Source organism: Carassius auratus, chromosome 48 (assembly GCF_003368295.1).
Source record: "Carassius auratus strain Wakin chromosome 48, ASM336829v1, whole genome shotgun sequence".
Lineage (NCBI taxonomy): Eukaryota > Metazoa > Chordata > Actinopteri > Cypriniformes > Cyprinidae > Carassius > Carassius auratus.
The window spans coordinates 6,126,644-6,153,707 of record NC_039290.1 but is presented as its reverse complement, the minus strand read 5'-3'; the positions used below and the strand labels follow the sequence as shown (position 1 = coordinate 6,153,707).

The window sequence follows — 27,064 nt, the reverse complement described above, 5'->3', positions numbered from 1 at the left end:
CAACAAATAAAATGTATACGTAGATATCTTAACCGTCTATAGAGTCTCTGAAGTTGATAATGTTTGCTAAAACTTTTTTACTTTTCCTTTCATACTTTGTTTTTCTTTCATTGTTTCTTAGTTCTTCAGGATTTCTTCCACTGCGCCCCAGCGTTGTTGCTGCTATCAGCAGTAGACAGACCTTCCTGAAGCATGATGCTCCATTTGTTTTTTGCTGAAGTGTGTCAGTTCCTTAATATTCCATCATGAACATTTAGATGTTTCTCTCTCATGTAAACACAAGTGCTATATAAGTATTGTTGATTGTGTTCTAGGAGAACAATGATAGTCTACTGGCAGCAGAGATGTGATGGGAATTCTGGTGTTGTTCACGTTGAGAAAAATGCAGTTGGTCACTGCATCAGCACCACAGACGTCAGCTCAGACAAACACTTTGATATCACACACCTCTGCAGACATTCGCGAGGTGAAAAACGAGGGTCTGGGACTGAAGTCCTACAGGTACTGACTTGGGTCATACAGGTTATTTCTATGTTTTATAATCTTACATTTAAATGACTTTTGAAAATAAACAACCAAAAATAAAATGTAAAACGTACATCAGGACAGATATATGGTTTTCGTTGGGTGTTTTTTTCAATTTGCAGTTTCAATTTGCAGTTTCAATTTGCGCAGTTTGAAGGGTAATGGAAATACAGCTTATTAGTGATGGGAAGTTCAGATCATTTTACTGACTCTGAGCTTTGAGTCTCGTTCACCAAAATGAACAAATCAAAATGTAATTAAAAATAACACATCTACTTCAAACATTGATCACACTACAAACAATACAAAACTATAATGCTATAAGAAACAGAAAATATTAATTCATTGTTGACCTGGGTCTTTAGCCCATGATTAGCTCACCTCACCTCTTATCTGACAAGTCTTCGGGTTTGAGACTTTCGTTCATCACGTGACAGCCCCATAAAATAAACTTATGCTGTCTGAGTCAGAAAGAGAAGAAAGAAATTGATTAGTTCATTAGGATTAGGTTTGAGTCGTTCGTTCATCATGTGACAGCCCCAGGTAGCCAGCGCAATTGGCAAAAAGAGTGTCGGCTCACTCAGCTGTGTTCTGGAAGCGGCTCACAGAAAGTGAGCCAGCTCTGGCCCAGTAATGGTTGTCAAATTTGGCTAGGCTATGGATGTGCAGACCTGGGTTTCCACTGACACACGGCACAATTAGCCACATTAAGCCAAATTAGAGACCTTAAGGGCTGGTCTAATTTTGGCTGAGATATGGGCATGCATACCCAGACTACCTTAAGTTTAGTGCTGGGGGTGGGTCTCCGTTTACAATGTGATAGGTATGTAGCAGTGACACTTAAACATCCTTTACCTGCCTATGTTATGTTACTTATTAGTGTATTTTTTTTTTTTTTTTTGCCCTTTTAATTCTTTAATTTTTCCTGTTATCCAACATTCTTTTTTAACTACATTTTAAAATGAATGATTTAATTCGTAAAATGAAACAAGCTTAAAGTGATTAAGGTTACTTTAACATTATTTTTGCTATATGAGTTTCAAGACATGCACACTTGATTTGACATCTAATGACAAAACCTGACAGGCTTGTTGTGTTGCTAATTACCAGAAGACCAGAAGAACTCGTTACCCTGGTAAGTAAACATCTGATAATCTAACATATAATTTTAACAAACCGTTATACAACAGATTATATCAAAGTAGGCTAATATTTATTTATAATGAAGCTATAATTGTGAGTTTGCTGACATAGTGCCAGAGTCCAAGTATAGGTCTCTGCAGGAAAGTAATGGGAGTTACCAGATCAGGGTGTTTTTACACCATGATACCTGATTGGTTGACATCATAGTGACGTTAGGTTTAGGGATGGGGTTGGGTAAGGGAGATCGTTTAGATTGCATGATTTAGAAACACCCAGCAGTTTGAAAACACCCACAAGGTTTTGCTCTGCAGAGACCTAAGTCTCGCCAGAGTTGAGCTCTAACCATAATTAAACAAAGCCTGATTTAGCTAATCAAGGTCTTCAGGATTACTTGTAACTTCCCAGCAGGTGTGAGTTGGAGTTGGTTGGAGCTAAACTGTGGCCCTCAAGGAACTGAGTTTGACACCACTGAATTGTGACTGGTCTTTTAAAAAAATAATTAGTACAAAGAATTGCAAGTACAAGCAGTCCATCAGATGGAGAGATTTAAAAGATGGCTGCTGCTCTTTTTTTAGACAGAGATGGGGGAAGAAAAGAGCAGGTCTGAATGCAACATTCTTTAAAACGTATGTACCAAATGATAACATTTACCAGAGTTACCATTCATGTTAACATTCATCTGGTAAACTCTGGTAAGTGATCTAACAAATATAGCATATTTGTATATTTCAATGTTATGGGATAAATCATGGGGTCGGGGGATGCCATGAAAAGAAACCCTTAGGTTAGTTAACATGCATAAGTAAATGTAGACTTAACAAGGACACTGTAAAATGTATTTTGTTTTGGTTTGAAGTAGATGCCATCTTAAGGATTTTAAGGTAACAATGTCATATTGCGGCTCAGCAAATTATTCAAAGCTCTGGTTTCATATCAAAACTGGAAGGAGTCTTATTTTAGAAGTTGTAATTCTGTATGAGTAAGTGTGTGTGTGTGTGTGTGTGTGTGTGTGTGTGTGTGTGTGTGTGTGTATCTATATCTATACCTATATCTATCTCATGCCAACCAAAATGGTACTCTTAGACAGTACTGGCCAGAGTCTGGGTACTGAAACTGAGCCGACACCACCAGCACTGGACCACAATCACATCGACACCGTAAATTATGATAGCATCATTAACATACAGATTCATGTTGTTTAACAATGTGTGTGTGACCCTGGAGCACAAAACCAGTCTTAAGTCGCTGGGGTATATTTGTAGCAATAGCCAAAAATATATTATATGAGTCAAAATTATAGATTTTTCTTTTGTGCCAAAAAATCATCAGGACATTAAGATCATTTTCCATGAAAATATTTTGTAAATTTCCTATTGTAAATATAGTAATATGCATTGCTAAGAACTTCATTTGAACTTCACTTTAAAGATTCCAGATTTTCAGATAGTTGTATCTCGGCCAAATATTGTCCTATCATAACAACATATACATCAATGAAAAGCTTATTTATTCAGATGATGTATAAATCTCAATTTGGAAAAAATGGAATTGAAAAATGGTTTTGTGGACCAGGGTCACGTATTATTTTAAATGCTGGGCCTGGTAATCCCAAGAGAGAGTATACGTATTTGTACATTTAAATGCTGACAACTAAACACTATGGTAACGGTTTAGGCTAACGTTAGCTAGCTACCGATGATATCTCGTAAACAACATCATAATGGTATTTTTGATAATAAATAACTTACTTCATAATCATGAACACATTTTTAAAACACTTATAATATTTTAAAGCCGTTATTATTTCTCAACTCAAGAGCTGTGCAGTAAAATTCACCTTTCATTCATAAAGATGACATGAAAAATGTGGCAAAAAGACTGATTAAAATTGACCTGAAAATACTATAACCAGTAGATAGCAGGAGAGTATCACTCATTAGCTCTGCTGCCATTTCAACTAGCTTTGCTTTGCTTTTGGATTTTTTATCAAATGACTATAATAAAATAGTTTTACTACTTTTACTGTACTGAAGTATAAAGTATAGCAAGTGCAGGATGTCACAAATTCTCATGTCATTTAAAAAAGAAATAACCCTAGACAATTGTTTTAATACTAGTTAACTACAAATTAATTAAGTTAATTATTAATGATATTAAAATATTTTGAAACATTTTTTGATTTATTTTATACATTTTTTTTTTTTTAAGTTTTATATTTAACTGTAGAAGCTGCTAAATATGCCTAACATTCAGCCAGTGCAGATTTGCTGCTGTAGTTTTATTAAAGCAAGATGTGAAAAAACACTTGTTTCCCTAGGGCCGGTTGCACTAGCTGGACATACACCCGGCTGGAGATAAAATGTGTCATCAAAGTGAAAGGTGAAAGGCTGTCTCCAAATTGAGCCCCAGCCCCATTCCATATTTCCATGTAGGAATAGAATATTTACAGCAATGCTGGATGGAGCTATGTTCTCTGATATCTTCAGCTGACAGTTGAGTTTGAGGGACTGAACAGCAGTTGATACAGAAAATCTGACAAGCTGACTGAAAATACAAAAATACTAAACTTAAACTCAAATTGCATTAGAAGGTTTTATAATACAAAATATCATTATTTTGTATTTCAAATACATATTTTAAATATATCTGAAATACTACCCATTCCTGGTGGTAGGTTGCCAGGTTAAAGGCACAAATGTATGATGTATGCATTTCATACAGGATTTGGCAACTAGACATCCTTGGAATAATATATTGATGTGATTATTAATATAATAAGATTTGGTCCATAAAAATTGTAGGAGTTTCCTGGGAGAAATAACAAAATGGGAGGAGGGGAGGAGATGGGTGTGAAAAACGGGAGACTCCCGGGAAAAACGGAAATGTTGACAGGTAAGATCACCACCTTGGGTGTGCATGATTCATGACTTTATGTCTGACATCATGTTGATATGTCCATCCAGTTATCCAGGTGAATGAAATGCATTCAGAGAATTGTACTGAATCTCAGAGAAAGAGACTGTGTCTAGATAGCACTTTCAGTGTTTTCTGTCTAGTCAGACCAGAATGACTAAACACACTATAGTTATGTCATATCAATTTGCTAAAGCCCTTGTAGAGCCATTGTTGAAAAAAAATGTGCAGGACTAATGACTGGACTGATGACGGATGATTTTGGGTCATTTTGATTTAATTGGTCCTATTATAGGCTATTTCTCCTTATTTTCTCATACGCCTTCTGGGTGGAGCATGAGGTTCAGGTCAGGGATGATCAGCAATTCTGTTATCCAAAACAAATAAATAATAATAATAATGCATTCAAAAAATCATGACATGCTTGACAATGCCTTCTATAATATAGCTGATAAATCCAATCCAATTATATACCATTATATAGACATCATATTCCTTACTTGCTCTTGTCATCTCTTCCAACATCACTGCATGGGGACGCTGTTTTATTCACAGGGCCTGATGCAACATTTTATCTTCTGTCAGGGAAAAGGAAAAAAGAAATGAAGGAAATGTAAATTTCTGTACTCTGCTTTCTCTGCTTTTCAATTTTACGAGTCATTCTATTTAATAACTGTCTAACAGTCATATATCAAAGAGTCATCCTTGTTCTGACAGACCAAATGTAGACTTAACTATACTGCTATTTAAGTCAATATAACCATGTACTATATGTATCAGAGCTAATATTGCAAATAAATAAGATTTTCTGCATTACATAAAATCCACAAGCCATTGTACTACTCCCTGCTCTCTCGATATAACAAGATAAAAAAACAGGGTCAACAAAAAAAAAATTTATACTGTAATTATGCAACATATATATACACGTTTATTTTACAATTAACAATTCTAATAATAAAACTACAACAATTCAAGACATACTGCAAGAATGAATACAATTGAGAATATCTATCTATCTATCTATCTATCTATCTATCTATAATATATACACACACACACACACATAGACAATAGTAATCAAACAATATGTTTTATTAGTGTTGATAGAGTCTGTTGTAAATAAGGCAAAAGTCTGGGAAACTACTAGAAAATTACTCTGATGTTCAAAGGATCAGATTAATTAAACTTAAATGTTAATTTGACCCATTCATACTCTCAAAGAGGCCATTCCAATTAACGTGTGACTCAAAATCCTTTAATCCCTTTCTTAACAACTATTCACACTTCAGCTATGAGCTGTGGATGGGGTGGAGATGGAGATGTAGTATAAATATCCCGTCTGCTGTAGAGACAAACTACAGAACGAGCCACAAGCTGGTTAAAGCAGGACTTACTGTTCACTTTCTGCAGCAGTTTTCCAGTTCAGTTTCTCTTGAACAGACAAGGACAACATCCATGTAAGTAATCATCTCAGACATTGTTTGAAACTTTATTAAATTATTCATTTCTATTAGAAAGCTGACATCTAGAATTCATAGTTTTGTGGATCGAGAGTTGGTTAAAAACTATTGTACTGGTATGAAATTTATATAGTTAAAATTGAAAAGAAACTGGAGATCTGATTTCTAAGAACAAAGAGACCTAATTTATGAATTATTAACTATCTACTGACCAATTATAGATCACACTCATGACTCTCATTTCTTTCTTTTTTGCCCAGCATGCCTTTTGTATACAACCCATACAAAAACCTCTGCAGCGTTGGCCGTTTCCCAGCCATTAAACTGCAGGAGTACAACTGGAGGAAACCAGCATACTACACACCGGTTCACACCAACCCTCGCGTTAACCCAAGCACTATCGCTTATCATTACCCTTATGTTAACCCTTGCACTACCCCTTATGCCTACCCATATGTTAACCCTTGTGTTAACCCATGCACTACTCCATATGCTACTCCTTGCGCTAACTTCATATGATTATCCTGGGTACTTCATATGATTATCCTTGGGGTACTTCATATGATTATCCTTGGGGTACTTCATATGATTATCCTTGCGGTACTTCATACGCTAATCCTTGCGGTTTTGTTGCTCAATGCCATGATTATGACACAAAGGAAGTCGTCGTCAAGAATTATGTGGATGACTGTACAAGCACGCAAGTCTGTGGAGCAGAGAGTAAGAGTCTTCACATTTTCTTTATCTTTGTCCTGCAGTGTATGATGGGAAATGTGTTATTCTTACTCATAATAACTAAATTAATTGTCTTTTTGATAATGAATTACCTGTTCCCTGCTTTTATGTTTTCTCAGATGCTGTCCTCCGGGTGAGTAAAGTCGACCTTCTCAAGTGCAGGACCGGACTGAATCGTCAGGAGCATCACACACATTGTTTCCTTGATGACCATCTCATCGTCCGCAGAGGACAGAGTTTCAACATGTGGGTTGATCTGTGCCGTCCTTTCAATCCCAGTTGTGACAAGCTTCACCTGGAGCTCAAACTAGGTTAGTTTCTAAAAGATCCAAGACAACAGAGAATATACTGTATCTACATATGTAGAGGAGGAACATGTGAGGAGCTGAACCAGCATTTCTAGCATCACTGGAATCTCTTGTTGTTTTGTATGTTTAACAGGTCATATCCCATCCATCCGGGACGGCACTTATGTGATCGTTCCAATTGTGGAAGAGTTCAAGAAAGACTGCTGGGGGGCAAAGATTGTGGAACGAGCCCAAAACCGAATCAAACTGTGTGTGCACTCTGTTCCGACTGCTTGTGTTGGACGATACCAGCTCAGTGTCGTGACACACTGTCCAGGAGGAAGATTCACTTTACCTTATGTTCCTGAAAATGACATTTACATGCTGTTCAACCCCTGGTGTAAAGGTACGTGTTTGATTATACTTTAATATTACAACTGAAACCTAAATATGAAAATGTAATAGAATGAGGAAAGAAAACAAATGCTTTTCCATTTAAAGTCCATCGTTCTCTTCTCAGATGACTGTGTGTACCTGAGTGATGAGGCGGAGAGAGCTGAGTATGTGCTGAATGACATGGGCAGAATCTACTACGGAACTAAGCAGCAGATTGGCTGCAAAACATGGAACTTTGGTCAAGTAAGAGCCAACATTTCATTAATATATTACGAAAGTTCAAAGTTATCTAAATGTTCATGATATGTTAAAGACTAAGGCACCACTATTGGTTTCTAGTTTTTTCCTGACCTTCCCATACTTGAGATATAAAAGTGCACAATATAGCATGAAGGGGTTGCTTCACAATATCTAATTTTCTTCCTCTGTGATCTGTGATTCTTAGTTTGAGAAGGGAATCTTGTCTGCGTGTATGTATGTGTTGGAGAAGAGCTGTACACCTTGCTCAGGGTGGGGAAGCCCCATTAACATTTCCAGAGTGGTTTCTGACATGGTGAGTCTTCATTTCCTTCTTATCAACACCTGATTTCATTTGGAAAGCCTGACACAGTAGTCAGATTTGTTCTTTTATTTAATTCAGTATTTCTATAATATTTTCAGTTGTATTTCCTTAACAGGTTATTGCCAGCAAAGGCAGTGGTGTGCTGGTGGGTAACTGGTCACACTGCTATGGAGATGGAACTGCTCCTACATCCTGGTGCAGCAGCAGTGCCATCCTGAAACAGTTCTACAAATGTGGAGGAACGCCAGTCAAGTATGGACAGAGCTTGGCCTTTGCTGGAGTCACCAACACACGTAAGAGTTCCTGCAGACTGGACAAGAAGAAGTTTTGAGAAAGTGATTACAGATGTAATTATTTTGTTGTTCTTCTCTTTCTCGTAGTGTTGAGGTGTTTGGGTGTTCCTGCTCGTCCAGTTTCAAACTTCTGTTCTGCTCATGACACTGATGTTCATTTGTCAACTGATGTCTACTTGGATGAGAAATTTCAGCTGATCGATCACATGAACCGTGATCCAATCTGGTAAGTATCATTACCATTTATAATGTCACCAAGAGTTCCTCTGAATGTCCATGAAGTGTTTCTAGATCTTTCTTCTTCTCTTCCATGTAGGAACTACCATGTGTGGAATGAGGCCTGGATGACTCGGCCAGACCTGCCATCTGGTTTTGGAGGTTGGCAGGTGGTTGATTCCACTCCTCAACTGACCAGCCAGGGCTTCTTCCGCTGCGGTCCCACCTCTGTTGCTGCGATCCGCAGCGGGCAGGTCTTCCTGAAGCATGATGTGCCCTTCCTTTTCGCAGAAGTGCGTTATTTCCTTTAATTTACCATTGCATACAATTTACAAACAGCGATTATAATGACATATGACTTCTGATTCCTGTCGTGTCTCTAGGTGAACAATGATAAGGTTTACTGGCAGCGGAGATGTGACGGGACCTTTGGTGTTGTTCATATTGAGAAGGATGTAGTAGGTCATTGCATCAGTACCAAGGCTGTCGGCTCAGATCAACGTGTAGACATCACAAATTTCTACAAACACCCATATGGTAAAACCCACAAGCATTTCACTTAAAACATCTGCTTTAGCCCCTTAATACTTTGAACCATGGCTTCTAGAAATGATGAAGTTTGGTATCTCTCCTGGGATTCAATCATATGTGCGTTTTACTCTTTCTTTTATTGATCAGGTTCTTCTGAGAAGAGCACTGCTTTGGAAACAGCTCTTCGTCATGGCTTGAGAAGATGCACATACCCACTGCCCTGTCCTGAGGATGTTGTCTGTGAAGTCAGCCTGAAAGAGGATGGACTATGTGTGGGCAAGGATGCCTTGCTTTACATCAATCTTAAAAACAAATGCAGCTCACCTCGTAGCGTCACCCTCTACAGCCAGGCTGCAGCCACGTACTACACCGGAGTCAGGAAGACCTTCCTGAAGAGAGACCAGACATGCATCGAGCTCAAGCCCTCTGAATGTAAGAAATCATAAAGAGTTCAAAGATAAAGCTGAATGTGAGAAGTGATAAAGAGTTGCAATACATGATACCACCCAGTTGGCATTATGCAGCTTATGGGTAAAGAGACTTGTAATGAAAGCATGAGTATTCATTCAGTATTTGTCATTTTTGCTATAATAGGCAGAGCTCTGGAATGGACCCTGAGTTATGACGAGTATAAGGAACACCTGGTGGATCACACCTCACTGATGCTCAACCTCTTTGGACACGTGGCTCAGACGAAGCAGGTTCTGGCCACCCAGTACAACTTCAGACTGCGCACACCAGATCTTGTTGTCGCTGTGAGTTTAAAGTTAGAGTTTAACTGTTGAATCTTTTGATTGGTTGGAATTATTTAGTGTTAAATTGTGTCTTGTATGTGCTTCTTCTCAGCCTGTAAGTGATGCGGTCTTGGGTCAAGAAGTGCCAGTCAAAATCACTTTCCAGAATCCACTGCCTCGTGTCCTGAAGAACTCTGTATTCCGCTTTGTGGGACTTGGACAGCAGCATGCAAGAGTTGTCAACTATGGGTAAAATTGATTTAATTGCTCAATAATATATTGAAATATTTTTGCATTATTAGATTTAATTTGCAATTAATATAAATTATGATTGCTGAAAATAATGGCAAACTCTATATCTGTTGATAAACATTTCATCTAATTATTTAATGAAATAATTTTTTTTTTACAATATACATAGTATTATAAAACATCTTTCTTTCTTTTTTTCTTTCTTTCACAGTGACATTGCAGGGAATGCCACAGTGTGCCTGACAGAGAAGTTTATTCCCACGTGTCACGGTCCACAGAAACTTCTGGTCTCACTGGACTCTCCTCAGCTCACTCAGGTTCATGGATTCTCCAACATTGCTGTCAAACAGCATTGTTAAACCAATCAAACAACCAAAACAGAAGAAACGTCATGGCTCCACTGAATAGAAAACGTTTCACACTGAATTGATTTGCAGAGTTAGATAACAGCTGTTAGTTTCTCTTAACTTTCAGGTTGTAAACCTTAAACTTCTCACAATGCATTTAATCATGATGTAGGACAATTGCACTAATGCTTTATGCAAGACAATGTTGTCTTTTCATCTTTTCTGATTTGTTTAGTAGTCTTTCTGAAATTGCCTTTTATGAGTTTGAAAGCTTATAATTGTGATTCTGAATATTAATTTACCAGTTTTTCCTCATTTGAAAGCTCAAGTAATTGTATCATGGTGTTGGTTACTCTGTCCTATGTAGCTTCAGCTTCAAATAAAAAAAAAACAAAATAAAAAATCCAGCATACTAAACTGTCAGTTTGTGATATAGAGGGATCTATTAAAATGAGGCTTTATTCCTCTTGTCATTTAAAATTAGTCATACATTCTTGTTTCATATACTTTCCATAACAGAGAATTTTATATACTCATTTATCCAAACTTTTGCAGACTGCTTGTTTCTAAAACCTCAGAATATTAATATAGACCAGTGATCCCCAACCTGTCGATCGCAATCTCTATCAGTGTCCCAGTTGCTGCTGGCATTAACAGAAAAATAAGTTAAACAAATATAATGAAATTTTCCAGTTTTTGTACTGCATTTTTTGTACTTATTTTACTTGTTATTTGGGCTAGTTACTGGGACAGTGATAAAGAAAAATACACAATGCCTTAGTAAACAGGTCATTTTAAGACCAGAGATGCTTAAGATGAAAAACTTAAAAGCAGGCACTGTTACTGTTTACTATAGGCGAAATATAGTAAAAAAAAATAATAATAATAATAATAAAATTAAAAAACTTCAATACTGGATTTAGGGTGAGGGGTTATATGGATGCATGAGCGCAGAATACATGGGGGACATGTCCTCCCAACTTTTGATAAAACGTAAATTCGTCCCAGAATAGACCAGAATATCAGTATTTTAATAGATATATGTAGAAAAAAGCACAAACACTTGTTTGCAGCTACAACATCAGTTACTGCAAAATTACAATCCCTGTTCCCTGCATCTTCCTTCTATGGTGCCCTTAAGGAGACATGGTCACTTCACTTAGTTTTGTTTTAGCCACAACATAATAACTCATGGGATCCTGATATGTCATGACCACGATATATTAATTTGAGGGAACGTCATATTAACTTGTGGGAACGTGATATTATGTCTTCTTATGTTGAGGGAACTAATACATATTTTTCTCATGGCCAGGAATTAAATGTAAACAAACATGCATTATCATAGCAAGTTAGAAAGTATTATATTATTTATTATGGAAATTATGACATTATTAAATTATTATATTAACCATAGTCCTTGGCTATCAGACTAAATGCGATAATCAGCATTCAAATTTATCATGAATAAATGTTACATAAAGTGCATAATATAAAATAGGACTACAAGAAAACCTTTTTATCCATCCTACAGTCTTGTCAGTTCATTAACCCTCTGGAGTCAATTAACGCGTATACGCGTTATGAGTCATTTTCTCCTGACAACCCCGAAAAGAACTTAAATTACACTTTCAGTTTTGATCGTACAGATAAGAGCAATACATCAGTGGAATCTGTGAGGGGTCTACCTTTTTTTGTATACAGATATAATAACAGCAAAACTTTGTGCATTTGTGCATTTATAAAATAAAGATAACAAACAAGGTGTGCAGTCTGCGCTGATCTTCATTTACAAACGAGTCATTAAAATGAACTGTAACTCAGTGAATAATCTTTTCCCCATAATATTTTAATTATTATCATTAGCCTATTATTATTGGTAATATTTTTTAATTTGTTTTAATTAATTTTCCCCCTTCATTTCAATCTCTTTACCTAACATTCTGAATACTTTTTTAAATAATAGCCTACTGTAAATGTTCGGCATGCCAATAAAGCTTTGATTATGCTGACTAGAATTTTTGCTAGATTGCATTTTAAATTTAACATACATTTCATTTTATTTCGGCTAATTAATGGACCATAATTATAAATGCTATAGTATTTCATTGAGAAATTATATACAACAATAAATATAAAAATATAGCCCTAATAAGTTAATGTAATAATAATAATCATATACAAATATTAAATTAAATAGTTTGATCTATTTTTGATAATCCCGGGTTTCTATGGTCATGCAGGTTTGTTTACGCATTAAACTAATGGCCACTAGAAAAATATATAATTCCCTCAACATAAGAAGTTGCAGCCACAACATAAGGTTGTCCTTCCTTAACAAAATGATCTTGAGGCCACAACATAATATCACATTCCCAAGAGTTAATATGACATTCCCTCAAATTAATATCAAATGGCCATGAAATATTATCAGGATCCCATGAGTTATTACAGGTGTGTTCGCAACAACTTAGAATGTCATGGAAAAGTTCATTTATTTCAGTAATTCAACTCAAATGTATTAAATAAATTCAGTGCACACAGACTGAAGTAGTTTAAGTCTTTGGTTCTTTTAATTGTGATGATTTTGGTTCACATTTAACAAAAACCCACCAATTCAATATTTCAACAAATTAGAATATGGTGACATGCCAAATCAACTAATCAACTCAAAACAAAAGGTTTCCCGAGCCTTCAAAATGATCTCTCAGTTTGGTTCACTAGGCTACACATTCATGGGGAAGACTGCTGATCTGACAGTTGTCCAGAAGACAATTATTGACACCCTTCACAAGGAGGGTAAGCCACAAACATTCATTGAGAAAGAAGCTGGCTTTTCACCGAGTGCTGTATCCAAGCATGTTAACAGAAAGTTGAGTGGAAGGAAAACGTGTGGAAGGAAAAGATGTACAACCAACAGAGAGAACTGCAGCCTTATGAGGACTGTCAAGCAAACATCGATTCAAGAATCTGAGTCAACTTCACAAAGAAAGGACTGAGGCTGGGGGCAAGGCATCAAGAGCCACTACACACAGAGGTGTCATGGATTTTGCTGAACCACAGACAATGCCAGAGGCGTCTTCCCTATGCTAAGTAGAAAAAAGAACTGGACTGTTGCCCAGTGGTCCAAAGTCCTTTCTTCAGATGAGAGCAAGTTTTGTATTTCATTTGGAAACCAAGGTCCTTCAGTCTGGAGGAAGGGTGGCAAGTTGCTTGAAGTCCAGTGTTAAGTTTTCACAGTCTGTGATGATTTTGGGTGCAATGTCATCTGCTGGTGTTTGGTCCATTATGGGTTTTTTTTTAACTAAAGTCACTGCACCCATTTACCAAAAAATGTTGGAGCAATTCATGCTTGCTTCTGCTGACCAGCTTTTTGAAGATGCTGATTTCATTTTCCAGCAGGATTTGGCACCTCCCCCACACTGCCAAAATCACTAAAGGTTGGTTAGATGACCATGGTGTAGGTGTGCTTGACTAACCAGCAAACTCACCAGATCTGAACCCCAGAGAGAATCTATGGAGTATTGTCAAGAGGAAATAGAGATAAAAGAGACCACAAAATGCAGATAAGCTGGAGGCCACTGTCAAAGAAACCTGGGTTTCCATACCACCTCAGCAGTGCCATAAACTGATCCCCTCCATGCCACGCAGAATTGAGGCAGTAATTAAAGCAAAAGGAGCCTCTACCAAGTAATGAGTACATGTTAAGTAAATGGACATACTTTTTTTTTTTTGGTCTTATGAAGTATTCTACATGTAATTGGTTGAGATAGTGAATTGGTGGGTTTTTGTTAACTGTGAGCCAAAATCATCACAATTAAAAGAACCAAAGACTTATACTTCAGTCTGTGTGCAATTAATTTATTTAATACACAAGCTTCACAATCTGAGTTGAATTACTTAAATGAACTTTGTCAAATGTATCTCCAATTATAGAATCACCCACAGGCTACGTATTGAACATGTCAAATATATATACCAGTATATGGAAAGATGGAATATAATACATCTCACAAGTTATTTTGCCAAAAAAAAAAGTACATGAAACAAAATTCAAGTTTATTGGGATAGAAGTGGGTTACACATAGCCGGACTATATCGGGTCATTAGTTAACCGAGACATTAAAGACTGCATCCGAAAACTGAAAATGCTGCCTTCGGAGGACAAATTCAAGGGTAGAAAGGCATTAAGGCACGTCTGAATTCAGTGTAAGCTACAATTCCTGTCTCCTGAGATGCCTTCATCTGGCCAATTTTTGACGGCAGTTAAGATGTTGGTTAAGATGTCAGTTAAGATGTCTAACATGTCGGTTAAGATGTTTAAGTATAAATTTACTTTTTTTGGTGGGAATTTTGAAATGTTAAAACGCAAAGACTTGAGTGATTTATTGCAATAATGTAAAATGTAATGTTTGCAACAAATAGTACTTGACCAGACTGAATTACAGTTCATGTGACAAATCAGCTCAAATTGATCAGCCAAATAAAGAAACTATTTATTTATTTATTTTTATTTTTTGCTCTTGTGCGTCTTATAAAAATGTAAAAGCAGGTATTTATGCCATATTATTACACAAAAATGAGAAAAAAAGGACACTGTTTTGTCACTGGCGTTGTTTTGTGTAATATGCAAAACACTTACACATTTTGCATAATTTCATGTAAAATTACATTTTAAAGGAAGTGAAATAAAATAAACTTGAATAATATGATGAATTTGAATAATATAGAGAACACTTTTATGTCTGTCTGTACATGCATGCAGCTTTTTAAAGAGAGAACTCTTAAAGAGATTGTTATTGAAAGAATTAAACTGTCTGCCAATGAATATTCATAAAAAAAGTGTAGTAAATAAAATAATAATAATAATAATAATTCACACGATAACCAACTGCACTAAAGAAGCCTGAAATTGAAAGATAGAAACTTTAAGTATTTAACTCCCCACAACAGTGATTTCAGTCTCTGAGATGACATGAAAAGTCTAGTAGTTTCTGTGATGTAGCTAAGTAAATGTTTTTCTTTTCCAAGACAAATCCAGTGACCATCAACAGTTCATGTGTGGTTCCTACTGTCTTGGATATTTCTGTATTGATGGACTTGGTCTGCAGCATGTCAGATTAATTATGGGTAAGACTGACTAGAGCATTATAATAATGGTCTGTAAAGGTCATTGTGATTTTGCCAGGTAATACATATTCCTGGATCAACACCATTTGATGAAAAAAACCCCAATCCCTACCCCTAAACTTAACCCTACCCATAATGTTTTCCTAAAATCAGTGTGCATCTCAATTCTGATTGGTTGATTGGAATTTTGTTCCAGGAACATGTTGTACTTGGTGAAATCACACTCGCTGGTCTGTAATACATAATACATATTATTTTGGAGATTATAAATTTACAGTAAACAGCGGTATCAGAGCAACCCTGTTTTTCAAAAGTCCAGTGCTGAAAGCTCATTGAGCACTTCTTGAGAGTTTTGCATCTACAAAATTTTCATCAACTGTGTCACACCTTCACATATTGCACTGATTTCACTGACTAAACTAAATTATTATGGTGTGATAAACACAACGTCATTTTAAGTAAATCCATTTTGATGGATTGATTTCGATTTGGATTAATGGATAGAAGGAATGAAGGAATGAAATATGGATGGATGAATGAAAGGACAGGATGATGGATGGATGGATGGTTGAAAGAATGATGGATGGATGGATGGTCAGACGAACTGAATGAATACTGAATAAATGAATATTGTCCTTTTCATTGTTTTCTGTCAAGTTTAAACATAATTACTAGACACACTTTTAATTATGTGCTGAACAGTTGATTTATGGATGTATTTGGGTCATTTTAATTTAATTGGTCATATTAAAGGCTTTTTTTACTTATTTTCTCATACGCCTTCTGGGTGGAGGATAAGGTTCAGGTTGGGGATAATGAACAATTATATCGTCTCAGAAAAAAAATCATGACCTATTTGAAAATGCCTTTTATAACATAGTTGATAAATCCAAAGGTGCATACTGATTTGAAGTTATGAAATCAGATTCCTTACTTCCACTTGCTCTTGTCAGATAGACACATCTTCCAACATCACTGCATGGGGACGCTGTTTTATTCACAGGGCCTGAAGCAGCATTTTATATTCTGTCAGGGAAAAGGAGAAATTTAATTAAAGATGAACATGAAAATTAAACAGGTCATTTTTTTTAATAAATTCTCTAGCATGAGAATTTTCATACTCATTTTCTCTGCTTTCCAATTTTACGAGTCATTGTATTTAATAACTGACTAACAGTCATATATCAAAGAGTCATCCTTTGTTCTGACAATCATGAGAATAAATGTAGAATTAACAGTAATGGACTCATATCAATACTGCAATTTAATTTAATTTAATAATGCACTATTACTGTATGTATCAGAGCAAATTTGGCCTTAAAATCTTCTCTAATCTCTTTGTTGAAGAGAGCTTAATTTCTTCAAATGTATGTACAAATATTTTTTTCTCCTTTGCAACAAATGCACAAATCATTGTGCTGCTTTCTTAATATAAAAAGATTAACAAACAGGGTCTTTATGAAATATATAGACACGTTGCTTATAGAATGTTTCTGATATCTAGGTGTCTGAGAGAATGTTAATGTATACTGCAATAAGTACAATTCAACATACACATTAATATAAGTTTAAAATAAAGTTTATATATAATATATACGTTTTATTTCTGTTGTCAATATCTTGGTGTATCCAGCATAGGCAGTGTCACGCTGATTTTAATGAATTCTATTCTCTGGTATAGATGTTAGTCTAAAATGAATGTTTAGAACAAAGAACTAAGATGTTAACTTGTCCCATTAATCCTCTAAAAGAAACAATTAAATGAATATGACTCAAAATCCTCTAATGGCTTTCTTAAGAGGACAACTATTCACACTTCAGCTATGAGCTGTGGATGGGGTGGAGATGGAGATGTAGTATAAATATCCCGTCTGCTGTAGAGACAAACTACAGAACGAGCCACAAGCTGGTTAAAGCAGGACTTACTGTTCACTTTCTGCAGCAGTTTTCAGTTCAGTTTCTCTTGAACAGACAAGGACAACATCCATGTAAGTAATCATCTCAGACATTGTTTGAAACTTTATTAAATTATTCATTTCTATTAGAAAGCTGACATCTAGATTTCATAGGCTGTTTTGTGGATCGAGAGTTGGTTAAAAACTATTATACTGGTATGAACTTTATATAGTCAAAATTTTTGGGAACAGCCCAATGTTTCATGTAAGGATATGTTTTTGCTGTCTAGCAATTGCAGCTTAAAAAGAAACTGGAGATCTGATTTCTAAGAACAAAGAGACCCAATTTATGAATTATTAACCATCTACTGACCAATTACAGATCACACTCATGACTCTCATTTCTTTCTTTTTTGCCCAGCATGCCTTTTGTATACAACCCATACAAAAACCTCTGCAGCGTTGGCCGTTTCCCAGCCATTAAACTGCAGGAGTACAACTGGAGGAAACCAGCATACTACACAACGGTTCACACCAACCCTCGCGTTAACCCATGCACTATCCCTTATCATTACCCATATGTTAACCCTTGCACTGACCCATGCACTACCCCTTATGCCTACCCATATGTTAACCCTTGTGTTAACCCATGCACTACTCCATATGCTACTCCTTGCGCTACTTCATATGATTATCCTTGCGGTACTTCACATGATTATCCTTGCGCTACTTCATATGATTATCCTTGCGGTACTTCATACGCTAATCCTTACGGTTTTGTTGCTCAATGCCATGATTATGACACAAAGGAAGTCGTCGTCAAGAATTATGTGGATGACTGTACAAGCACGCAAGTCTGTGGAGCAGAGAGTAAGAGTCTTCACATTTTCTTTATCTTTGTCCTGCAGTGTATGATGGGAAATGTGTTATTCTAACTCATAATAACTCAATGAATTATTTGTTTGATAACCAGTTACCTGTGTTCTGCTTTTATGTTTTCTCAGATGCTGTCCTCCGGGTGAGTAAAGTCGACCTTCTCAAGTGCAGGACCGGACTGAATCGTCAGGAGCATCACACACATTGTTTCCTTGATGACCATCTCATCGTCCGCAGAGGACAGAGTTTCAACATGTGGGTTGATCTGTGCCGTCCTTTCAATCCCAGTTGTGACAAGCTTCACCTGGAGCTCAAACTAGGTTAGTTTCTAAAAGATCCAAGACAACAGAGAATAAACTGTATCTACATATGTAGAGGAGGAACATGTGAGGAGCTGAACCAGCATTTCTACCATCACTGGAATCTCTTGTTGTTTTGTATTTTTAACAGGTCATATCCCATCCATCCGGGACGGCACTTATGTGATCGTTCCAATTGTGGAAGAATTCAAGAAAGACTGCTGGGGGGCAAAGATTGTGGAACGAGCCCAAAACCGAATCAAACTGTGTGTGAACTCTGTTCCGACTGCTTGTGTTGGACGATACCAGCTCAGTGTCGTGACACACTGTCCAGGAGGAAGATTCACTTTACCTTATGTTCCTGAAAATGACATTTACATGCTGTTCAACCCCTGGTGTAAAGGTACGTGTTTGATTATACTTTAATATTACAACTGAAACCTAAATATGAAAATGTAATAGAATGAGAAAAGAAAACAAATGCTTTTCCGATTAAAGTCCATTTTTCTCTTCATCAGATGACTGTGTGTACCTGAGTGATGAGGCGGAGAGAGCTGAGTATGTGCTGAATGACATGGGCAGAATCTACTACGGAACTAAGCAGCAGATTGGCTGCAAAACATGGAACTTTGGTCAAGTAAGAGCCAAGATTTCATTAATATATTACGAAAGTTCAACAATAACTAAATGTTCATGATATGTTAGAGACTTAAGGCACCGCTATGGTTTCTAGTTTTTCCTAACCTTCCCATACTTGAGATATAAAAGTGCACAATATAGCATGAAGGGGTTGCTTCACAATATCTAATTTTCTTCCTCTGTGATTCTTAGTTTGAGAAGGGAATCTTGTCTGCGTGTATGTATGTGTTGGAGAAGAGCTGTACACCTTGCTCAGGGTGGGGAAGCCCCATTAACATTTCCAGAGTGGTTTCTGACATGGTGAGTCTTCATTTCCTTCTTATCAACACCTGATTTCATTTGGAAAGCCCGACACAATAGTCAGATTTGTTCTTTTTTTTAATTCAGTATTTCTATTTCCTTATCAGGTTATTGCCAGCAAAGGCAGTGGTGTGCTGGTGGGTAACTGGTCACACTGCTATGGAGATGGAACTGCTCCTACATCCTGGTGCAGCAGCAGTGCCATCCTGAAACAGTTCTACAAATGTGGAGGAACGCCAGTCAAGTATGGACAGAGCTTGGCCTTTGCTGGAGTCACCAACACACGTAAGAGTTCCTGCAGACTGGACAAGAAGAAGTTTTGAGAAAGTGATTACAGATGTAATTATTTTGTTGTTCTTCTCTTTCTCGTAGTGTTGAGGTGTTTGGGTGTTCCTGCTCGTCCAGTTTCAAACTTCTGTTCTGCTCATGACACTGATGTTCATTTGTCAACTGATGTCTACTTGGATGAGAAATTTCAGCTGATCGATCACATGAACCGTGATCCAATCTGGTAAGCATCATTACCATTTATAATGTCACCAAGTGTTCCTCTGAATGTCCAAGAAGTGTTTCTAGATCTTTCTTCTTCTCTTCCATGTAGGAACTACCATGTGTGGAATGAGGCCTGGATGACTCGGCCAGACCTGCCATCTGGTTTTGGAGGTTGGCAGGTGGTTGATTCCACTCCTCAACTGACCAGCCAGGGCTTCTTCCGCTGCGGTCCCACCTCTGTTGCTGCGATCCGCAGCGGGCAGGTCTTCCTGAAGCATGATGTGCCCTTCCTTTTCGCAGAAGTGCGTTATTTCCTTTAATTTACCATTGCATACAATTTACAAACAGCGATTATAATGACATATGACTTCTGATTCCTGTCGTGTCTCTAGGTGAACAATGATAAGGTTTACTGGCAGCGGAGATGTGACGGGACCTTTGGTGTTGTTCATATTGAGAAGGATGTAGTAGGTCACTGCATCAGTACCAAGGCTGTCGGCTCAGATCAACGTGTAGACATCACAAATTTCTACAAACACCCATATGGTAAAACCCACAAGCATTTCACTTAAAACATCTGCTTCAGCCCTCAATACTTTGAACCATGGCTTCTAGAAATGATGAAGTTTGGTATCTCTCCTGGGATTCAATCATATGTGCATTTTACTCTATCTTTTATTGATCAGGTTCTTCTGAGAAGAGCACTGCTTTGGAAACAGCTCTTCGTCATGGCTTGAGAAGATGCACATACCCACTGCCCTGTCCTGAGGATGTTGTCTGTGAAGTCAGCCTGAAAGAGGATGGACTATGTGTGGGCAAGGATGCCTTGCTTTACATCAATCTTAAAAACAAATGCAGCTCACCTCGTAGCGTCACCCTCTACAGCCAGGCTGCAGCCACGTACTACACCGGAGTCAGGAAGACCTTCCTGAAGAGAGACCAGACATGCATCGAGCTCAAGCCCTCTGAATGTAAGAAATCATAAAGAGTTCAAAGATAAAGCTGAATGTGAGAAGTGATAAAGAGTTGCAATACATGATACCACCCAGTTGGCATTATGCAGCTTATGGGTAAAGAGACTTGTAATGAAAGCATGAGTATTCATTCAGTATTTGTCATTTTTGCTATAATAGGCAGAGCTCTGGAATGGACCCTGAGTTATGACGAGTATAAGGAACACCTGGTGGATCACACCTCACTGATGCTCAACCTCTTTGGACACGTGGCTCAGACGAAGCAGGTTCTGGCCACCCAGTACAACTTCAGACTGCGCACACCAGATCTTGTTGTCGCTGTGAGTTTAAAGTTAGAGTTTAACTGTTGAATCTTTTGATTGGTTGGAATTATTTAGTGTTAAATTGTGTCTTGTATGTGCTTCTTCTCAGCCTGTAAGTGGTGCTGTCTTGGGTCAAGAAGTGCCAGTCAAAATCACTTTCCAGAATCCACTGCCTCGTGTCCTGAAGAACTCTGTATTCCGCTTTGTGGGACTTGGACAGCAGCATGCAAGAGTTGTCAACTATGGGTAAAATTGATTTAATTGCTCCAAAAAATTATGAATAATTTTTGCATTATTCTATTTACTTTTCAATGAATTATATAAATTATGATTGCTGAACATAATGGTAAACTCAATATCTGTTGCTAAACAGTTTTTATGATTATTTAATAATAATAAAAAATTAAATATATATAGCAATATAAAATCATCTTTCTTTCTTTCACAGTGACATTGCAGGGAATGCCACAGTGTGCCTGACAGAGAAGTTTATTCCCACGTGTCACGGCCCACAGAAACTTCTGGTCTCACTGGACTCTCCTCAGCTCACTCAGGTTCATGGATTCTCCAACATTGCTGTCAAACAGCATTGTTAAACCAATCAAACAACCAAAACAGAAGAAACGTCATGGCTCCATTGAATAGAAAACGTTCACACAGAATTGATTTGCAGAGTTAGATAACAGCTGTTAGTTTCTCTTAACTTTCAGGTTGTAAACCTTAAATGTCTCACAATGCATTTAATCATGTTGTAGGACAATTGCACTAATGCTTTATGCAAGACAATATTGTCTTTTCATCTTTTCTGATTTTTTAGTAGTCTTTCTGAAATTGCCTTTTATGAGTTTGGAAGCTTATAAATGTAATTCTGAATATTAATTTACCAGTTTTTCCTCATTTGAAAACTCGAGTAATGTTATCATGGTGTTGGTTACTCTGTCCTGTGTAGCTTCAGCTTCAAATAAAATATAAAAAGAAAATCCAGCATTCTAAACTGTGTCAGTTTATGATATTGAGATGGATCTATTAAAATGAGGCTTTATTCATCTTTTCATTTAACCTGTTAAATGTCACCCCCGTCCCCTATACGGGACACCTACGTTGACTATACTATATTACAATCAAATTTAATCTAATCTTGACAAACTATATATCGTTGGAAAGGTCTAAGACAATCAAGCGACGTTCACTTGCAGAACGCAAGCTTCTAGAGGGACTATAAGTCTGAAGTAACAAATTTAGGTAAATGGGTGCAAAGCCAGTGGTAGTTTTGTAGGCAAACATCAATGCCTTGAATTTTGTGCGAGCAGCTATTGGAAGCCAGTGCAAATTGATAAACAGAGGTGTGATGTGTATTCTTTTTGGCTCATTAAAAATTAATCTCTCTGCCGCGTTCTGAATTAATTGTAAAGGTTTGATAGAATTGGCTGGAAGACCTGCCAAGAGGGCATTGCAATGGTCCAGCCTGGACCGAACAAGAGCTTGAACAAGGAGTTGTGCAGCATGCTCCAAAAGAAAGGGTCTGATCTTCTTGATTTTGAATAAAGCAAATCTGCAGGATCGGACAGTTTTAGCAATGTGGTCTGAGAAAGTCAGCTGATCATCAATCATAACTCTAAGGCTTCTAGCAGTTTTTGAAGGAGTTATGGTTGAAGTGCCTAACTTGATGGTGAAATTGTGATGGAACGATGGGTTTGCTGGAATCACAAGCAGTTCTGTCTTGGCAAGGTTGAGTTGAAGGTGATGGTCCATCATCCAGGAAGAAATTTCTTTTAGACAAGCTGAGATGCGAATAGCTACCGTCGCATCATCAGGATGGAATGACAGGTAGAGTTGAGTGTCATCAGCATAGCAGTGGTATGAAAAGTCATGTTTCTGAATGACAGAACCTAATGATGCCATGTAGACAGAGAAGAGAAGAGGTCCAAGAACTGAGCCCTGAGGCACCCCAGTAGTTAGATGTTGAAACTTGGACACCTCACCTCTCCAAGATACTTTGAAGGACCTATCTGATAGGTAAGACTCAAACCATTGAAATGTGGATTATATGGATGCATGAGCGCATCCAGCGTACAGCAAACAAACTTGGCCCAAATGTGGCCTCAAGTGGGCACTGCCAGCTTCCTGTTGGCAATGGCATGTACCCTTTCAGCCAGAGCTGGGCCATGTGTGGCAATGACGGTACAGTGGGGATCAGGCAAACAATATGAGTACCGATTGTTGGTGGGAGGAGTGTGGCCCAGATCAGTCTAGTGATATGTGGTCCAAATCAGGCTATGATCTGGCAGCATACTATGTGACACATGATAAACAAGATATAATATAATAATATAATATAGATCAGTGGGAACAGTTCAAATTGCATTCATAGGAGATATGTATCTCCTTCCTCTGTACCTATTGTAACAATTAACCAGACAGCAAGCAGTTTCGGCCCAGATCAGGCCCACATCTGGCCCATGTACAATCCATGCGGGCCAGATGTGGGCCGATACTGCATGTTGCTGTCTGGGCTATATAAGGCTCAGGTGTGGCTCAGATTTGGGGATTCTGGTTTACTTAAGGCTGAGAATTGGCACCAATAATAAAACCTGTTTTGGCCCAGTTAAGGGTGATTAAGTGGCTGAAATTCGGCCCGGTTATGGCTCATGTGTGGCCCTTGTCTTTAATCAAGTTCTGAGCCATTTCAGGGCCATCATTCTTTGTCGCACTTGGGCTTAGGGAAAAGTGATTGCTTGGTCCGGATCTGGGCCAGAAAACATTTGCTATGTGGGTCCCCACTTTTAATAAAACGTAAATTCGCCCCCCACACTTTTTTCGGGCAAGTCTTTTTGCATAGAAGTTTTCAGGGGCCAGTGTGAATATTTGGCATGCTAAATAACTGGAGCTGTTGGTGATTCACAATCGCATTGTCTGCGATGATTTCTGACTGAAAACTATATCGACAATGACCTATAGCCAAAAGACCAAGATACAGGGCAGAGGGAAGTTTGGGGAGGAGTTGTAGACCAGAATATCAGTATTTTAATAGATATCTATATGTAGAAACAAGCACAAACTTGGTTACAACAAGTTTGTGCACAACCTTTACACAAACCTTTAACTGTCATTTTGCATTATTGACACTGTTTTCCAAATGAATATTGTTTTGTTTAAAGCGCTATATAAATAAAGGTGACTTGACTTGACAAACATTTGCTTGACCAGCTGCAACATCAGTATACCAGTTACTGCCAAATAATTTTTTTACCTCCAACTCTCTTTGCAGAACACACAATCCCTGTTCCCTGCATCTCCCTCCTGCATAATCTGTTTTTATTTTTTTCCTTGTAGCTGGTAATTAGTTCACAGACAATTGGCGGGCTATAATCTTTTAAATATTTCCAGCTCGAAAACAATGACACACACAGGCTCTCACATTATTTCCTTATCACTTCTAGCATGTGTTGTGATGTGAAATGTAGTTTGCAGACCAGAGTTGTCAGTGATTCTTCCTATAGTGAAGTCATGCAATGTGAAACCCCCGGTCGCAACACAGCAGCAGCTGAATGCTACCCAAGATAGACATGCAGTTTGAAAACAATGGTGATCGGACTATTTTGAAAATCGTGCACTTGTGAACTTGGCATTAGACCGATGGATCTCCAACCCTGCTACTGGAGAGCTACAATCCTGCATACTTCAGTTCCAACACTGCTCCAACACACCTGTCTGTAATTGGCATACACTTACGACAAGTTCACACTGCACAATTTTCAAACTAATTGGATCACCATTGATTTCACGCTGCGTGATGATCTGGGGTAGCACAGCTGCTGCTGTGTTCACATTGCACAATGGATCGGCTACAGGCAGTTTCACATTGCATGACTTCACAATATGAAAAATTGCAGACAGCACTGAACTCTGAACTACATTTCACAACACAGGAGAAGTGAGAAGGAAATAAAGCGAGAGCCCGGGTGCGTCAGACCAGAGTTCTTGAGCTGGAATTATTAATTAATTATAGCCCGCAAATTGTCTGTCCACTAATTTCCAGCTACAAGGAGAACAAGAAAAACCAATTATGCAGTAGGGTACGGTGGACCAAGGTGACATGGTCAGTTCACTTAGTTTTGTCATGGTCACGACATAATAACTCGTGGGATAATATAACTCCTGATAATATATCCTGGCCATGAGATAATGATTTGAGGGAATGTCATATTAACTCTTGGGAACATGATATGTCGTGGCCATGAGATCATTTTGTCAACGTAACAAAATCGAGATGCTATGTTGAGGGAATTACATCTATTTCTTGCGGCCGGCAGTTTAATGCGTAAACAAACCTGCGTGACTATAGAAACCTGAGATTATTAAAAATAGATAACATCTGTATTAACCTTAAACATTTAATTTTATAATTGTATATTATTATTATTGTGTTTAAATTAACTTTAAGGTTAATTTAAGGTTTGTTTACATTTAACTCTTGGCCACAAGATAAAGATGTCGTTCCCTCAACATAAGAAGTCATGGCCACGTGAAATGGATGTCGTTCCCTCAACATGGTATCTCAAAAGGAAGTCATTACCTCGACGTGCGGAAACAACATAATATCACGTTCCCACAAGTTAGTATGATATTACCTCAATATCTCTCGGCCATGATATATTATCACAGTCCCACAAGTTATGTCTTGAACACAACAAAACTAAGTAAAGCGACCATGTCTTCTTATTCTCACCAATTGTGAGAAGTTTAAAGTTTACAACCTGAAAGTTAAGAGAAACTAACAGCTGTTCTCTAACTCTGCAAATCAATTCAGTGTGAACGTTTTCTATTCAGTGGAGCCATGACGTTTCTTCTGTTTTGGTTATTTGATTGGTTTAACAATGCTGTTTGACAGCAATGTTGGAAAATCCATGAACCTGAGTGAGCTGAGGAGAGTCCAATGAGACCAGAAGTTTCTGTGGGCCGTGACACGTGGGAATAAACTTCTCTGTCAGGCACACTGTGGCATTCCCTGCAATGTCACTGTGAAAGAAAGAAAGATGATTTTATAATACTGTGTATATTGTAAAAAAATATATATTTTATTAAATAATTAGACGAAATGTTTAGCAACAGATATTGAGTTTACCATTATTTTCAGCATTCATAATTTATATAATTACTTGAACCATCAGTGTATGATTCAGACTCACTTAGCCAACAGTTTCTTTTCCATGCATCATTTTTTATATCCATGTTGCAGTGAAATCATATAAAACAATCACTCAGAAAATATGTCCTTTCTTGCATGCACTTGAGACGTGAGCGCCACTGACAGATTATTCACTCCTATTGGTCGTCACTCACAAAATTTGCTTCTTATTTGCAAAAGTTTAAGAATTCTCAACTTTTGTCACTTTTTTTTTACAGATTGCAGTCATCTGCATTGGTCAGCTAATGTGTTGTTCATCGCTGTACTCTACAAGGGTCAGTCAATATAATCAAGAATAAAGGTAAGTCATATATATTCAAGTTAAACTGACTGGTCTAACTTCACTTTTTCCCCAGAGATATTAAAGTTTGTATTATGTTTGTATAAATGTTTCTTTTTTTTTTTGAAGTTGTAATTTAAATAATTATTACTGGAGTGTGTTTTACAAGAAAATACTATTTCAGTCTATGTAAAAATGTAATGTTAAATCAACATGTAACTTGCCATTTCATTTTTACATTTTATTTACAAGAAAAAATGTATTTTTATTATTTTTTTCAGGTGAACAAAGA

General features: G+C 37.4%; 2 protein-coding genes across 2 annotated transcripts; both read left to right on the top strand.

Moving 5' to 3' along the window:
* The first annotated feature begins 6,559 nt into the window (after nt 1-6,559).
* On the top strand, nt 6,560-10,445 carry LOC113065295 (protein-glutamine gamma-glutamyltransferase K-like). The gene is made up of 13 exons (XM_026236530.1): nt 6,560-6,764; nt 6,899-7,090; nt 7,221-7,472; nt 7,587-7,705; nt 7,908-8,015; nt 8,140-8,317; nt 8,405-8,543; nt 8,634-8,826; nt 8,917-9,070; nt 9,212-9,496; nt 9,659-9,819; nt 9,911-10,047; nt 10,262-10,445. The coding sequence occupies exons 1-13, from the start codon at nt 6,560-6,562 to the stop codon at nt 10,407-10,409; spliced, it is 2,271 nt and encodes a 756-aa protein (XP_026092315.1). The 3' UTR covers nt 10,410-10,445.
* Nucleotides 10,446-18,168: 7,723 nt separating this feature from the next.
* On the top strand, nt 18,169-22,030 carry LOC113065293 (protein-glutamine gamma-glutamyltransferase K-like; the record flags this gene model as incomplete). Its single annotated transcript, XM_026236529.1, has 13 exons — nt 18,169-18,292; nt 18,427-18,618; nt 18,749-19,000; nt 19,116-19,234; nt 19,429-19,536; nt 19,644-19,821; nt 19,909-20,047; nt 20,138-20,330; nt 20,421-20,574; nt 20,715-20,999; nt 21,162-21,322; nt 21,414-21,550; nt 21,753-22,030. Coding segments are annotated over 13 exons (2,190 nt in total), but the record flags the coding sequence as incomplete, so codon positions are not given.
* Between the last annotated feature and the right edge of the window lie 5,034 nt (nt 22,031-27,064).

Coding starts and splice junctions, on each gene's coding strand:
- LOC113065295 (XM_026236530.1), top strand. CDS start 6,560: ATGATTATCCTGGGTACTTCATATGATTATCCTTGGGGTACTTCATAT. Junction 8,016..8,139: donor CCAGAGTGGTTTCTGACATG/GTGAGTCTTCAT, acceptor TTTCCTTAACAG/GTTATTGCCAGCAAAGGCAG. Junction 8,318..8,404: donor TGCTGGAGTCACCAACACAC/GTAAGAGTTCCT, acceptor TCTTTCTCGTAG/TGTTGAGGTGTTTGGGTGTT.